The 15483-nt window shown below is 40.5% G+C and overlaps 1 protein-coding gene across 1 annotated transcript in view; it reads right to left on the bottom strand.

The window, feature by feature from the left end:
* CACHD1 (cache domain containing 1) overlaps positions 1 to 15483 on the bottom strand; it is a 198661-nt gene that overhangs the window by 51919 nt on the left and 131259 nt on the right. Inside the window, exons 5-7 of the mRNA XM_006919278.3 lie at positions 4814 to 4940; positions 2239 to 2383; positions 1180 to 1396 (exon numbers count right to left, since the gene is read on the bottom strand). Of these exons, the coding sequence (XP_006919340.1) occupies positions 1180 to 1396; positions 2239 to 2383; positions 4814 to 4940 (489 nt within the window). The remainder of the gene's footprint in view (positions 1 to 1179; positions 1397 to 2238; positions 2384 to 4813; positions 4941 to 15483) is intronic.

Genomic DNA, 15483 nt, shown 5'->3' with positions numbered 1-15483 from the left:
TGCAGATGTTACTGAGGTCTCAAACAAGTCAGTCACCAGGGAGAGCAATCTGATTGAATCAAGAGGGAGAGTGGGCCTGATTAGAACAGATGAGACCTTTAAAAGAGGGTCTAAGCCTTCACCTGAAATTAGGGGCCTGAAGAAGAGATGCTCTCCTGCTGACGTTGAAGAAGGAAGTGGACATGAGTTTTATGGTTGCAAGGAAATTAGTCCTGTCAACAACTGAGCTTGGAAGAGGACTCCAAACCTTAGATGAAACCACAGACCTAGCTGGCTGCTGGACTGCAACCTTGCGCAATCCCAAACAGAGAACCCAGCTAAAGGAATATCTGGACTCATGACCCATGGAAACTGTGAGATAATAATATACAGAAACATAAAATTAATATGCCATCTACCATCATTAGTTGCAATAATTATAGTAGCTTCTTTCAAGGGTCCACCATGTGCCAGGCACTGTGCTTTGCGTTTATCAATTCTATCTTAGTTTTGATGCAGATACACTGAAGAGCTTGAAAAGAAATTCTTTAAATTGATCTCAAGAGGATACATTTATTAAAAAAAAAAAACCCTACAAATAGATTTTCGAATATGAAAGGGAAAATGACATAGATTCCTTTCAGTAGTTTCAAAGCATGTGTCTTATTTCAAACATCCTTTTCTTTCCTTTTGCATGCATCCTAATTCCAGATTTTCTTTAATACATGAAAATTAAATTACAGTGCCTTTGTACATTTGAAGGGCCATGCTCATCTAAATGACAGCTGGTTAGAAGGAAGGAAGGATCAAGGCAAGATCTCCTGCTGCCCTTTTATATGCACATGCGCACAAGCAAACCTCTACTCTAAGTCAGTGAGGAGGCAGGGTTGACAATTAGCATTAAAAAGGATGAGGATATTCCCCTGGGAAATAAGTGGGGCTATGTTCTTAATAAAGAGGCAGAAAGAGGAAGATCTAGGAGTGAAGAAATTGTGCAGACTGAGTATCTTCCATCGGAAAAGATGAAAACAATCTAGCAAGATCCTCATATTAGATGACCAATATGACAACACTGAAAAATTTTATCCCAAGTCACTTAAAAAAATCCCTCTAGACAGAGTTGTATGATCCATGTGCAATATATTCCTATTGCCACCCTTTATGTATCAGTTTATAAGTCTTCTGAGAGAGTGAGCTTACTTGCGTGGAACTTTGTGTTGTTGTTTGTGCTTCGAATCAGCTGGAATGCCTTGTGAAATCCCGCCGCATGCTGGGTAGGGCTGTCCAAAGACCTTACGCTGCCAACGAAGGTGGACATTTTCCTTTTTGTCTCACTGGTGGCTGGAGACAGAAACGTCTTATAGCACTGGTCGAGAGAGCAAGTCCTGACAATGTCTGCCACAGTCAACACAGAGATCTGGGGAGAGAAAAAGAAAGCTTGTTAGCTTACTCTGTAAATGTATTTACTTTTTATTTATTCCAGAAGAGCCTAAGGAATGAGAAGGCCTACAGATTTCTGAGAGTTTAAAAATAAATGCCTAGAGGCATAAATCTGTCAAATTTGAAAAGGATTAGTTAAGGATTGGTAAGAAGAAGGGATCCTAGAGTTTGGTCTTTGTTCCAAGATGAAATCAGCAGTATGGTGTTTATGTATACATTTAAAAAAAGTAATTTATGCAAAGAAAAATACTAGCAAGTACTAACCATCTTGGTTTTCCAAATAGAGGTGGGAGTGAAGGTAAAGATATGGGATGTATGTTTTAAATAACTACACTAGTGAGTAAAACTTTAGGAGTTGGAAAAGTCAAAATGATGAAGTAGAAAATGTCCACAGGCAATAAATTATTACTAGCTGTAAACACACCTGTCCTACAGATTAGTAAACCTCTAGCAGTCTTCCCTTCTCCTTTACCTCCCATCAGTCTTGAGATAAAGTCCAGCCATCTACCTACATCCAAGCCCTTGCCCTTTTGCTCCTTAGCATGACTTCCAGTGTGAAAGTCACAGCTAATCAGGTCTTAAGAGGAGGCATAAAGGAAATGCAAGCCTCGGCTGGGGTGGGGGTGGTTTTAAAAGAGATCTGGAATTAGAGCTGGCAGCTCCTTCCTCAAATACTAGAATAAAAACTTAAACCACTCTCTTTTACCAAAGTCACTTTTAAAGATGGATTTAAAAATATATATCATAAAACATACAATGCTTTTACAAAGACATTCGAAGGGGTTCCAACGCCATGCAGGTCACTGGGATAATGGTCACCTTATCATGCTCATCGATGGCGCTAAGGATGACTTGGGCAGCATCCTTGGCGATCTGAAGCTGGGTGTCCGTGATGGAGGCCCCGTGGTCCAGGATCACTACTATGTGCTTTGACTGCGGCCGGACTGTAGAGACGTAGATAGGTCTAGAAGGGGAAAAAGCTCTCTGGGGTCAGTCTTGGTTTAAGTAAAAGGCCTCAACCTAACACAGCTGTGAACACTACAGATGTGCGGGCATATTGGTGTCTATGTTTGTCCAGGGATGGCACAAGGATGGAGAGACCAGCATGGAAGGAGAAACTTTACTGGTACATTAAAAAAACACCTTAAGACAACAATGTGTGTCTGCAGAACAGGGATTGGTAACTTATGTCCTAAAGATTAAAGTGACTGGGAGAAAGTTTAAAGAAGCAAATCTATTGGAAAGCTGGCTTTTTCAGCACACTCAAAAGTCAGTCTCTCAGCTGCTCGTGGCGATGCTGCTCACTGTTACCATCTTGCTACTAAAAACGGAGCCGATGGCCCCTCAAGCTGCAGAGACAGCACCAGAAGGAGAAAAAGGTCAGTTTGCCAGTGCTGGGTCTTCCTTGGCAGACTTACAGAATGGGACTTTGCTAAAACTCAGGCAGCCTATAATCTGTGAGCATTATGAGCAGCTTTGAACAGTAGATTTGGTTTCTCTCCCCCAAGACAAAGGCTGCTGCTAAGAGAGCCCTTTCCTTTCAGTGTGAAGCAATTCACATAAGTTAGCCACCAAAAGGTTCCTTATCTGAGCACTTAAAACTGTTCCATCAAATCTGTCCAAGCCTGTGATAGCCACTGTTCTTGCCAGGTTTTTGTTTGCCAACATTAAGAAAAGGGGGAGGGGGTAGAGCTCCAAAGCAGAAATGCTTCTCATCAAAGCAGGCTTCTGCTAGTGTGCAGTACAGAAAGGTTTGTGAGAAGAGGTTTAATGAGGTCTCTATTCACAGTTTTAAAGCTGGAACAAATTAGGGGGAGCTTAAGAAAGCAAATCAGCCTCAAGAGAATGCTTTCCTTTATTGACACCCCTAAAACACGGGATTTTTCTGTGAAATGTTAGACGCCAGTTGAGTCACAAAAGCCTGTGCACAAATTAAGAAATATAGGCAAAGTACCAAATAACTTAAAAATCTGGCCAAGTTTACATTAACTGTTCTCAAGCCTCAAGTCCTGCACTAATACTGAAGGACCACTAGTCGATACCATTGAGCCAGTAGGGAAATGGGATAAAAAGAATTTGGTAGATGCGGCTACAGAAATGAAAGAGAAAACAGAAAGGAAGAAACTCTAACTATCCTAATAATGACAATTACGTTAAAAATTGAACTTTTTAGGTCCTCTAAGCTGGGTGAATGGATTTTTAAAAAATGACACAGCATCTTCTTTCCAATTCAACTCAAAGAATACGCAGAGCATGTGTTCACACTGTCACAATAAGTTGTTAAAAACTGCTTTAATGGGATAAATAGTAACATATTTAGGGTAGAGATGCATGAAACCTTCTGAGTGGAGATGAATGGTCATTTGTGATAAGGTCCTGCTTTTCCTTTTGGACTATCCCTCACAGGTGGTTCATTAAAAGCGGCATGTCAGCTAATCTCTCTTCTGAGAAGCAAATGAAAAATTAGATGGTTTCTGGTGTCTTTAGCCTCTCCTGAGAGATGAGCCGACTAGAGAGATGAGCCGACTAGAATCCAAGGTCATGGCTTCTGTTTCAATTTCTAAAATATTCAAGTCTTTACCAGGATGTCTAGGACGGGAACAGAAGAAACCAACCGTACGATATAAATGTCTTTCTAGGAAAAGCACAGAAGTACTTCATTGGAGAAAATCCTAAACACAACTTAAAGTGAAGATAGAGAGAAGCTAAAGTGATGGTTTATACTCTGAAAAGTGGGCATCTTACACTAGCTCCAGAAGTTCTGGCATCAAACATGTGACACTGCAGAACAGAAACCATGGGGATTTGAAAGGAAAATATCTTTGCCTAAGGGGTTCTGTAAACTGATAAGGCTGGTCATATAGACGATTTCACCATTTATTGCCCTTCTGGCTAAGTGGTACAATCTCAGGTCATTTACCATGCTAATGATGAGTCCTTAATCCATTGTTTTCGAGACAACCTTTATACTTCTAGAAGCTGAGATCTGTGCGTAAATTTCAAAAGGATGGACAAGCACATTATCACAGAAAGGAAAGCTGAGCAACACAAACTCTAAGATATGCTATAAAGTCTTCTAGAGCTGCACTTCAGAAAAGGCATTACCATTTATATCTCAAAGGTGTCTGAAGCTCAGAATAGTCTGGATGCTTCAATTAGTTTAATTTCTTTAGTAAATAAACATCTTGTTTATTTGGCTTGTTAGATACTTCTAGAAAAGCTCTGGGCTTTATCATTTGCCCTTCCTAGCACATCCACATTCACCTATGTTCAGTGGTAAAACCATTTCAGAACATGTATAAGTTTCTGAGCCATGTGTATAAACGAGGAGTCTATATTTCATACAGATCATTCTTAAACAGTAAATAAAATTTTAGCAAGTAAGTCAACATACCTACTGCGATGCTCATAGCTGCCCTTACACCGAAACTTGTGTGCTGGGAAAACAGTGAAAATTCCTTCTTCTGAACTGAAATACTGCCACTTAATTCCAGGGTTGGATTTCAGGTTGTCTGCAAGAACTGGAGGAGGAGGGGAAATGAAATGTAACCGCCAAACCCACAGGTGCACGCAGCACCACTCCTCAGGCATCTGTTTTGCATAAACTGCTTGTAGTATGAAGAAATTCCACTAGATGTTAGGCTGTAAATTTTCTATTAAGCATTTTCTTTCTGTCCCTTAAAAAGTACACCATAATAGAAAATGTAATGAATGTTTCAGTCAGGTGAAGCTATTACCCTTAACACTGTATGGTGACACTGTAAGTCCTGGATTATTTTCTCTAGCATGAATGATTCATCTGCATTAAACCCTCCCCTCACCAAGCTAGTCCCTGTTGGGCCAGCATACACTTACTTGCTGGCTTGGGGTAAATTCTCTAACTGTAAAAAATATTAACGTTAACAGGCCTACTCTCCAGAGGGATTACACCTGTGACCTTGATCTTGCTCACTCCACAATGAGAGAAACAGCATAGATGGTATTTGATAGGCTAGAACCATAATCATTCAGTACCAGCTTATAAAATGATTCCAGTGTGCCAGCACTGGGATAGAGGCTTTCCTTTATGTTATCTCATTTAATCCATACAACAACCCTAGGATGAAGGTGAGATCATTACTCCCTACTTTGGAGCTGTGAAAAAATGTGTAGAGAGCTTTAGCGATTTGTCTAAGGCCTCATCAGTAAATGGCCAAGTTGGGATTCAAGCCTCCGAATCCTGGCTCCTGTGTTCTTTACATTATGCAGTACTGCCTTCTTTTCTATGTATACTGCATCCCTGCCACTGATCTGCAGCTGGAGTCACAGCCATCTTACTGTGTACGATCCTGCCCCCAAACCTCCACGAAGTCTTTCTTATCCTCTCTCCCCAAAATGAGTTCTCTCCTTCCTCTGATGCCCTGTCACTCCGTTCCAAACCAACTCAGTTATGTAGGTATGTTTTATACGCTTATTATGGATAGGGTGCTGCTTTACATGCTGCAAAATACACAAAGATGAGCAAAAAACAAACCCTACTGTAATAACCAATATGCCAAAAGGATTATATACGGGGAAATGTAACAGAGGGCAATTCAGTGGAGGAGGAGTTTGAGCAAGGACAAAAAGAGAAGTGTGAGGCACCTTTGACAAAAACACACATAAAGCTCTGAATGCCACGTGGCCATCCTTTGGTCTGTCTGCCTCAGATTCTGACTTTGCAGATCATATGGTCTCTGTTGCAGTTAGCCAACTGGGCCACTGCAGTGTGAAAGCAGCCATGGACATCCTTAAACAAATGTGTGGGTGGGTGCCAATTCAAGTTTACTTACAAACATCCATGACAAGCTAGATTTGGCCAATGGTCCTTCAGTTTTAGTGCTGGTCCTCCAACCACACCATGTAAAATGCCTTACATAGAGGACTTAAAGCCTGCTCACTGCCTCATGCTTTCAGTAAAGACCCTGCCCAGCACATACCAAGGAGCTGTAGCACATTTTATCCTCACAAAAATTCCAGGAGTGAAAAATTAGCATCCCCAAGATACACATGTGGAAACAGGCTGAGAGAGGCTTTTGACCCGTTTGAGGTTTCAGTGGACAAGCCCTGTGTGTCCACAATGCCGGTCCCCTCTCCACTCTGCCAAGGTCATTCATCACTTGGATTCAGGCAACCACACGTTCTCCTGAGACATATGGCTGAGGTGAGTGCATGTAAACATGGAAGAGGATTTTTCTTTGCCTCATCTCCTGGGGGTCTGAAGCCTTAATCTTGATCTCATATTAGCACTGTTCTCCAGGCAGCTGTGCCAATCCAGCAATAGAAAGGCAAACATTGCCTTTGGAAGTAAAGGAAAGCTCAATGACCTCATTTAAAAGTAACATCTGTAACAATAAACAGGCTATAGAGAGACTATTAAATGGGGAGCCAATGAGGACAAGACTGTTTTAAAAATAAATCAGAGTTCATTCAGTGCATGATACATTTAGTCTCACCACAAAAAGATTATTCTGGTTCTTTATAATCATCGCAGCACTAAGAGTTTAAGTATCAGGCAAGGTTCCCCAAACCCTCCCGCTGAGAACTCCTTTGGCATCTGATTAAATTTCATCCGTTATTCAGTACTAGCAGAAGATGATGGATATGATGGTAATGAGGACCCCAGAGCCCGGAAGTAATCTATCATTGTGGTGTGCACCCCAGGCAGGCCCCCTGCTGACCTAGCCATGGAGGTGAATGAGAGCGCTATTATCCATGCAGGCAACTCAGAGGGGGCTTCTCCATTCACGAGTCAGTTAGGTGTTCTGGTCACTGGCAAACTTGGTGTGGTGTTGCACACTCACTTTTCAGAAGTGTTGGACACCGTCCAGAAAAAGCTGGGCAGATGCCCAACCTGTCAGCCCATGATGCACTGCATTAGGCTTTAAGCTATCAACAGGCAGGGCCTGTATGTGTCTAAACTGCTCTGCACACCTACCTCAGACAGACACATGTGAGGGAGGCAGTAAATGGATTTTTCCTCACTGAAGCTTATCCCCAAGACAGAAGTTATGGCACACTCTGAATTCCTCCAGCATTTTACCTCTTCCTGCCTTCTAGTTAGTGTTATTGTTGTTATGGGTAACTTTGCTCCTCCATCCCTAGATCCTAAGATACTCAAGGGTGAGATCTATATCTGAGCCATCTCTGTATCCCTGAAGCAGAGTTTCTGAGTTCTTTTCACATCAAGGCCACAGTCTATGAGAGCTGCAGGGTTGGTATCTGCAGCGCACAGGCTGGTATGTCTGCACAGCAGCACTATTTCTCGATTGTTTTTCAATACCTTTGTTTGATAAACTCTGAAATCTTACTTTCCTCTAATGCCAAATCCAATTAAAAATGAATTAAACCTTGTGACTAAATCAATACAGAGCAATGATAATTCTAGTATGTTTTAAAATCATAAACACTCCCTTATCCCACCACCACCGCCACCACCAATACAACCAAGTACCGAATAGACAGGTAAATGGAAAGATAAAAAGCCTGCTCATCTGAAGATTTCATGGGGCTATCCAGTCAAATTGTATCAACTGCATATGTTAAACATATGTTTACTGGATGTCAATTTACCTCAATAAAACTGATTTGATAATAAAATAGTAAAAATTTATTGAGCATCATATAAACCAGGTTTATAGGTGGTATGGTGCTTTTCATAATTACTCTGAATTTGTTATTACACCCATTTTACAGTTGCTGAACTAACTTGCTCAAAGCCAGGAGGGCAGAGTCATGGTTTGGCTTAGATATGCTTATTCCAGAACAGTACAGCGCTCAACAGATAAAATGCACACTCGTATTTCTTGAGGGGCAGAGTAAATACATAACATGTTGGTGCTTCCCAATCAAGATAACTGGTTGCATTAGTTTTTAAACATACAATGTAAATAAATGAATACAATTAAAGAGAAAAGATGAAAAGTAATGATATTATAATTGAAATAAGGCTAAAGTGCACGTTTAATCTTGTGAGAAAAAACAACTGCTGAATTTGCTGAAACTGGCACATGCCAGCTAGGTAGTCCAGTGTTACGGGGTTCGGCACTGACTCCACAAGCTGGCTTAACTGTAAAATGGCACAGACGCAAGCTACAGTTTAGATGGCAGAGTCAACAGTAATTACAGCTCTCATGACTTTGAGCGACATCAAACAAATAGCTTATTTTTGATAATAGGAGTTCTTATTTCACTGAGAAACTATACAGCTGACACCTTACTTTGTTGGTGTCTTTTTCCTTCAGTCCATGTGAGCAAGCATCAGTAAGCCATTTGGACATAGGCCCAATGCTATTTTACACATTCTTTTTAATTCGGGTTGGTACTTAAGAACAAGAAGGAAGACCCTGATAAATCAGAATGGACCGGGAATAAGAAGCCATGGGTTCAAATCCCATCTCTAAGGCTGGCAAGCTCCCTCACCTTAAATTTACTTTCAATACAGCATCCAAACGCATCTTTCTAAAATGGAAATCAAATCTCTCCAATGACTTGCTTAATTAAAACCCTTCAAAGGTTTCCCACTATACAACATCTAGTACTAAATCCAAACTCAATAAGGCCTTGCACCATCTGGCTCCTTCCTACTGTCCAATCTCACCTTTCCCCTCTTGCACTCACCACACTGTACATCAAGAGCTATTCCTTTCAGTTTTCCAACATGATCCTTAGGCTCAGAATACTCTTTTCACTTTTCAGAGAGATTATCCCTCAAGTGTTATGCTGTCTCAGAATACTCAGTGCTTTTCTTCATAGCAAAAAATTGGTAATGTCCGATGTATTTATTTTTTCAGCTATTTCATTCATGTCTCTCACGAAGAGGAGCTGTAAGTCTATGACAGCAAGAGCCAACTCAGTTTTGTGTATCATATTCCCAGAGCCTGGATGTCTGGCTTTTAGGAAGTACTCAGTATTTTCAGAGCGAACAAGAGAATGATGATCTTGGTCAAGGCTCTTCACCTATGTTCCCCAAGCCCCTTTAGAAACCGAAGTGTAAGAGGGCACAGAACGAAGGCCAATAGGAGGGAAATGCATGGATTTACAACTAGAGAGAAAGCGCAAACTTCCCACTGTAATTGATCAAGTTTATGTTTTGTTTTGTTTTGTTTTAAAAACAGGGCATCTTTACTTTCTATTGACTTAAAAGCTGTAGGTCAGCACTCTGAGATTATTAAAAGTGATCCAAGACTAAACAAAATGTCCAAAGAGTACCAAGAAACAGATGAGAATGATGGAGAAAATCTAACATTGGCCTTTAGAGAATGAGGACCTACCTGTGATGGCTCCTTATTCTTTAAAGGCAAGCTCTTCCCCCACAATCCCCCTCTGCGTAGCCTTCAACAAAATGACTATTTCTTTCTCTTGCAGGCCCTATGCTAATTCTAAGCAAAGACAAACGATTCTGCAATACTCATTGGCTTACTTTTCTTCAACCGTAACACACAAAACTGTTATCAAGAAAAACAGCTAAAAATGTGCCTTTCTCCTTTTTAGGTGTTCTTCTCATTATTGCGTCTTAAGATCCGACTGCATACAGTGTACTAAACTGTGGATAATTCTAACATATAGACCCAGATCCCATGACCTCCAAATATTTTCCTTCCAATTTTGCCATCTACGTCTGACCAGCTCTAATGTCATTGACCTCTCCAGTCAAAACAAAACTAACCATGTTCTCAAACTCCTTGTCTGCCCTCTTTAATGCTTAAACCACCAGGCTGGTAAGAAAGAGATAGGTTACAAATCGCCTGTAGTTGGGCTGTGAATTTTGTTTTTCTCAACAATATTGTCCGCCAGGGGTAGGGACAGAAAAAGAAGCCCTGTAATAGAAAGCTTGTTGCCTCCCACCTCAAGGAACTCTGGGCTTTCTGATACCCAGCCCAACACCACTGAGCAAAACACCCAAAGCTATCTACCTCCCACAGTTTGCCAAATCCAAAATACAAGAGCTGTCCTAAATACACAAAGTTGCAGACATATAAAAACACAAACACTTCCCCGACAGACCAGAAGTTACACAGCACCTTTGAGTAATACTCTGTGCAACAGCAATCATTTTGGAGGGGAATAAAATAAATTCACATTCTGAGGATTCCTAACATAATTTCTGGCATTATACACTATCACATCTTTCCAATTCCTACTCCTCGCTATATCCTGAGTATCGCTTTACCATGTATTTAGGAGGGGCTATATTTCATGGACCTCCCTCCTCTCGACCCCCACCCCGCCGATGCTGTTTATGCTGCTCCAGAAGTGGTAAACATATTGAGCCATTTACCATGTACCAGGCCTTTGCTAAGTCTTCCATATGTATTATCTCTGTTAATTTTTACAGTATGTTTTATTTATTCTTCAAGACATTGAGCCATATAGAGGTTAATTTACCTAAATATATAACAGCTAGCAAGAGCCAGAAAGTGGAGGTTCATCAAAGAGATACTATTATTCTCATTTTATAGGTAAGGATATTCTGACTCAGAAAGGGAAGAGTAACTCTGAGCCCTGAATGAGATCCAGAGCATGCAGCCCAGTGACTTTTCCATCACAGTGATCACAATAGCTAAAGCCCATTGCTAAAGTTTGGTTAATGGCAGTTGACCCAGCTATCTCACTGTATTTATTTTAGTCTAATACTAAGTAGTAGAGATTCTTAAATCTTGGATTCTATTCCAAGTTCATGGTCTGTCATGTCTGTTCTAGGCTAATTCTATAATGCAAAAATAACCAGTCCATTCTGTCCTTGACCCACCTGAGACAGCCTGGTCATGGGCTCAGAGAACCCCGAGTAAACTTCTGCAGCAATCTAAAATCAGTATAAGATCTACAGCTCTACCCTCTTCCTTTTCAGTAATCACTTCCAGAGGACCTGAAGGTCTAGGTGCTCTCCAAACATTCACAAGAGGAGTAAAAGAAAACAACTCCTCGCTACATCCTATCACTTTACCATGTATTTAGGAGGGGCTATATTTCATGGCGATACTCAGGATGTAGAGATGGAGTTCTTGAGCCTGGATGATCAACACGATCAGGTTTTGAAACCTGGAGCCCCAAGCTTTACCAAGCCAACATCCTGGTTCACTCGGTCTGGGCTGGAGGCCAAAGAATGGGTATTTTTGACAAAGCACTCCAGGTGACTCTGATGATCACTCAGATTTGGGACAACTGGACCAACACATTAAACTTCATTGTCCTGTTTCTTTAGTTTCATTTTCTTTCTATACTGTCTGTCTTCAGCATATACACATTTTCAAGTTTCCCTAACTTAAAAAACTATTAGCAGCAGCAATAACGATAAAACCTTTTCTATATCCTATGTCTCCCTAAGTTATCAGTGACCTTTCTCCTTTTCTCAGCCAAGCAAAGGAGTGGTGTACAGATTCTCCACTCATTGCCATTCCGTTCACCCCACATCTAGCCATTTTGCTTATATGTCACAGTCTCTCTCCATCACTCCTCTCACTTTTTTGCATGACCTCTAATAGTCTACCCCATTCTTTTCCTTCTTCCAGGCTAACTACACTCTTACCTGTCCTCCACAACACTCTTGTCTCCCCAGCATAAAGTCTGTCAGTTGATTGACTTTAAGCTAAAAATAAGTCAAATCAAAAACTAAGTCCAAACCTCAAACGAAACTTGTCAGACTGACATATAAAAAAGCCCATTAAAATCTGGCTTAGCTCTATCTTCATTTTTTGTTATTTATTCCCTCAGTTTATTTTCTGTTATTTATTCCCTCGGTCACCCGTGCTGGTTGCACTTTGTACAGATTCTGAAATGGGAAATGTGCTCGCCACAGGCACATCACCTGGATAGTTCCTACTGTCTTGTATGACTCGGCTTAACTTGTATGAATCACAATCTGGGTCAAGTGCCCTAGCTTACCTTTACCATGACAGCACTTAGCACTGTATTGTAACCGCACTTGTGTGTTATCTGAGGACAGGAACTCTGTCTACCATAGTACTATGTTACCATACAGTTGTCACCTGAGAGAAGCTCTTTATGAGGAAAGCGAGGAAGGAGTCAGGGTTGATTCTGGGTCTCAAACTTCAGTGACAAGTACAATGAAGCTGCTGTTAAATGACATACGAACTTGGCCTGAGAAGGAGGTTTGGGTGGGAAGACAGAGGATTCTAACTTCGGTTTTAGACATAAAAAGTTTGAAGTGTCAAGAGGCAGAATACAGTGATGGATCTCGCTCTTCATTTTAAGCAGGCTACTGTAGGGAGGCTTGACTAGCGATCAGGACACAATGTTTAGTTATATCCATACCAACAATTTGTTGTCTGACTTCAGATAAATCAATTAACTTCTCTGGGCCTGTTTTTCATCTATAAAATGGAAAGGATTCTTGTCTTTTGTATTCATGGTGAGGCTAAGACAAAAGTATAAAATGGGTTATATTAAGAATAGATTGATTTTCTTATTGACCTTGTGCGTTTGGACTCAGCATAGTTTCATGCAAATAATATTATTCACCTGCACAGTTTCTGTCACTGTAGATATCTCAGACACTTATGTGTGCTGATTTGTTGCTAAGCTAAGGAAAATAGTACTATATTAGAGCAAATCACAACTGCATGTTTTTCTTCAGTAAGGTCCTTCAAAAGTCTTGGTCATCTCATTATAAAAATGGGGAAACAAAATTACAAAGATAATCCTAGTTTCTTTCATTCATTCATTCGACAGAGATTTACTGTGTACCTGCTATTCGGCAAGAGGCACACAAAAAATAAAGGAGCAGAAGGTCAAGTAGATGTCCAATATAAAAAGTTAAAACTATATAATAAGAATGAGCCAATGGGAAAAGTAATAAAGAGGAGTTGTAATTGGCCTAGTGACCCTAAGCTCTCCTGGGGGTGGCCAAGGACTCCACTGAGACTGTATCTCAGTCTGTCTTCTCCCACTGCTCAATCCTGTTCTCTTCTCTTTCCCCACAGGCTGCCAATCTCCATCTCAGGGTTTGCCTCCCAGTGAACCCAACAAGCTACAAGAGACAAGGAATTCTTACCGAAAAGAGTCGGGGAAGGTGGCAAAGAAGTTGGGCCTCAAGGAACAAGCAGTATTTTTCTAGGTTAGAGAAGGCAGGCATTGTACTCTAGGATGAAACAATAACATGAACAAAAGTATAATCGAGGCTAGTGATTTGAAGAAATGGAAGTTATTCCCTGAAGGTGGAGCTCAGTGGGCTTAAGGAAGGAAGAGCAGAAGATAAAATTGAGAGGCCTCCACCTTCATCTCAGAGGTACAGGGGGGACCATCAGAGGTTTTTGAAAAATGGAGCTATAGAGCAGCAAACACAATAAAGAAATACCCACAGTGTGCAGGACATATCGAAAGACAGAATAGAAGCAGGGAAACCTTTTGGGACATTTCTACATTAATTAGTCTTCTAGGAAGGCAGTGAGGATCTACATTTGTGGCCTTTGCAGTAGATAAGACAAAGGAGATTCGAAACACATCTGTGAACTATGAAATCTGAGCCAAGTTTCATCTTCTCTGAAAAGAAGATGATGTCACAACTTGGTGTGATGAGCAAGAAGAGGAACACACAGGTGGAAAAAGGTGAGGAAGAGTTTCTGGTACAACCAGGATGGGGATAGTGAGCCCAGACTGTGAAGTAAGCTTAGAGGAAAGCTGTGTTTTTAATTTTTAAGATAACTACAAGATAATCATAGAGAGATGTGTGTCCCAAAGTTGGTTACACGACAAAATCGGAAATAGACCCTGGCCAAAGATAAAGATCTGGGATTCAGCAGCACGTGGCGGGGGTTGAATGCCGACTGAATTGAAAACAGTCAGGGAGATAATACTTAGGTGAGGAATTGCGGAGACATCTACCCTTTGGAACAGAATAACAGAAAAGGAGCCCAAAAAGGAAAATAAAAAGGACCAAGCAGCGAAGAGGATAAATGGAAAGCAAAGGACAGCAGTGTTTCAAAAGAGTTTACATGTCAACTGCCATACTGCAATGAACTAACACTGTGGAAGGGCCACTTGAATCTTTCAAGGGAACATGATATAGTGAAAAACTGGGACAATCTAAATGTTAAACTAGAGTCGATTAATTCACCAATATTATATAATCATTATTACAATGACATATAAGTATATTTATCTACATATGTGCAAAAGAATGTTCAGGATACATTTGTTAAGCAAAAAAACAAGCTGTATCCATTATGATCATATGTGTTATGAAAGTCTATATAAAAGCATATATGTGGCATATTAAATCCTTTGAAATCAGTATAACAGGGTTATTGTGAGGAACTATAAGAAAGACTAGACGTTGTGGTAGCTCATAGTACAGAAATAGGAAAGTGAAGAAAAGGGCCCTGTTTTGTACTTAATTTTGAATATGTGTATCTCTGATACACACACACGAATGCAAACTGAATCACATAACCTTGACAAATGTAGATTTCTAAGTGACTGAACAGCTTTTAGATGTTATATAACTACCATGTCTTTTACGGCACTAACGTAGTCATAGAGTAGGTAATCAGGCATAAAAACAAACTAGAAATTCCCAATTTGGTTTATTTTTATTCTTTTATTTTTTTTAGGTAAAATGTAGCTTTTTGCTGTGTTGGTATTAGCATATTTAACAGGAAATTATCATGGTATTTTAAAGAAAAGAGAAAAACCTACAGCACATAGCTGATCTTCATCGTTCACAGAAGGAAGGGATGAAGACACTAAAATTAGCAGCACAACCTACAGCCTCCAGTGCCCACCCGTACCTCCTGCACACTTATCGCTGTAACGTGACTCACAAATGCCCCTTACACCCCATGAATCCGGTTTCTCAATGAAGGCTGCAATGCTACCAAGATCGAAGTTTGAAACTTCAAATGCTCTTTAAATCAAACACAATAAAGAAAGTCCAGACACTTTTTTTTTTTTTGGTGAGAAAGATGAACTCTTACTTCTACTCTCACCTCAATTGCATAACTCAAGAGAGCAAGAAGCAACTTTCCTTGGACTCTTCAAATAAACTCTCTTTAGGGATCAGGCTACACCTGAGAAAAGCTCAGCAGG

The sequence above is a fragment of the Pteropus alecto genome, unplaced genomic scaffold (assembly GCF_000325575.1).
Source record: "Pteropus alecto unplaced genomic scaffold, ASM32557v1 scaffold25, whole genome shotgun sequence".
NCBI classification, from domain to species: domain Eukaryota; kingdom Metazoa; phylum Chordata; class Mammalia; order Chiroptera; family Pteropodidae; genus Pteropus; species Pteropus alecto.
The sequence above is the reverse complement of the archived record's forward strand: the minus strand, read 5'-3'. Positions and strand labels throughout refer to the sequence as shown.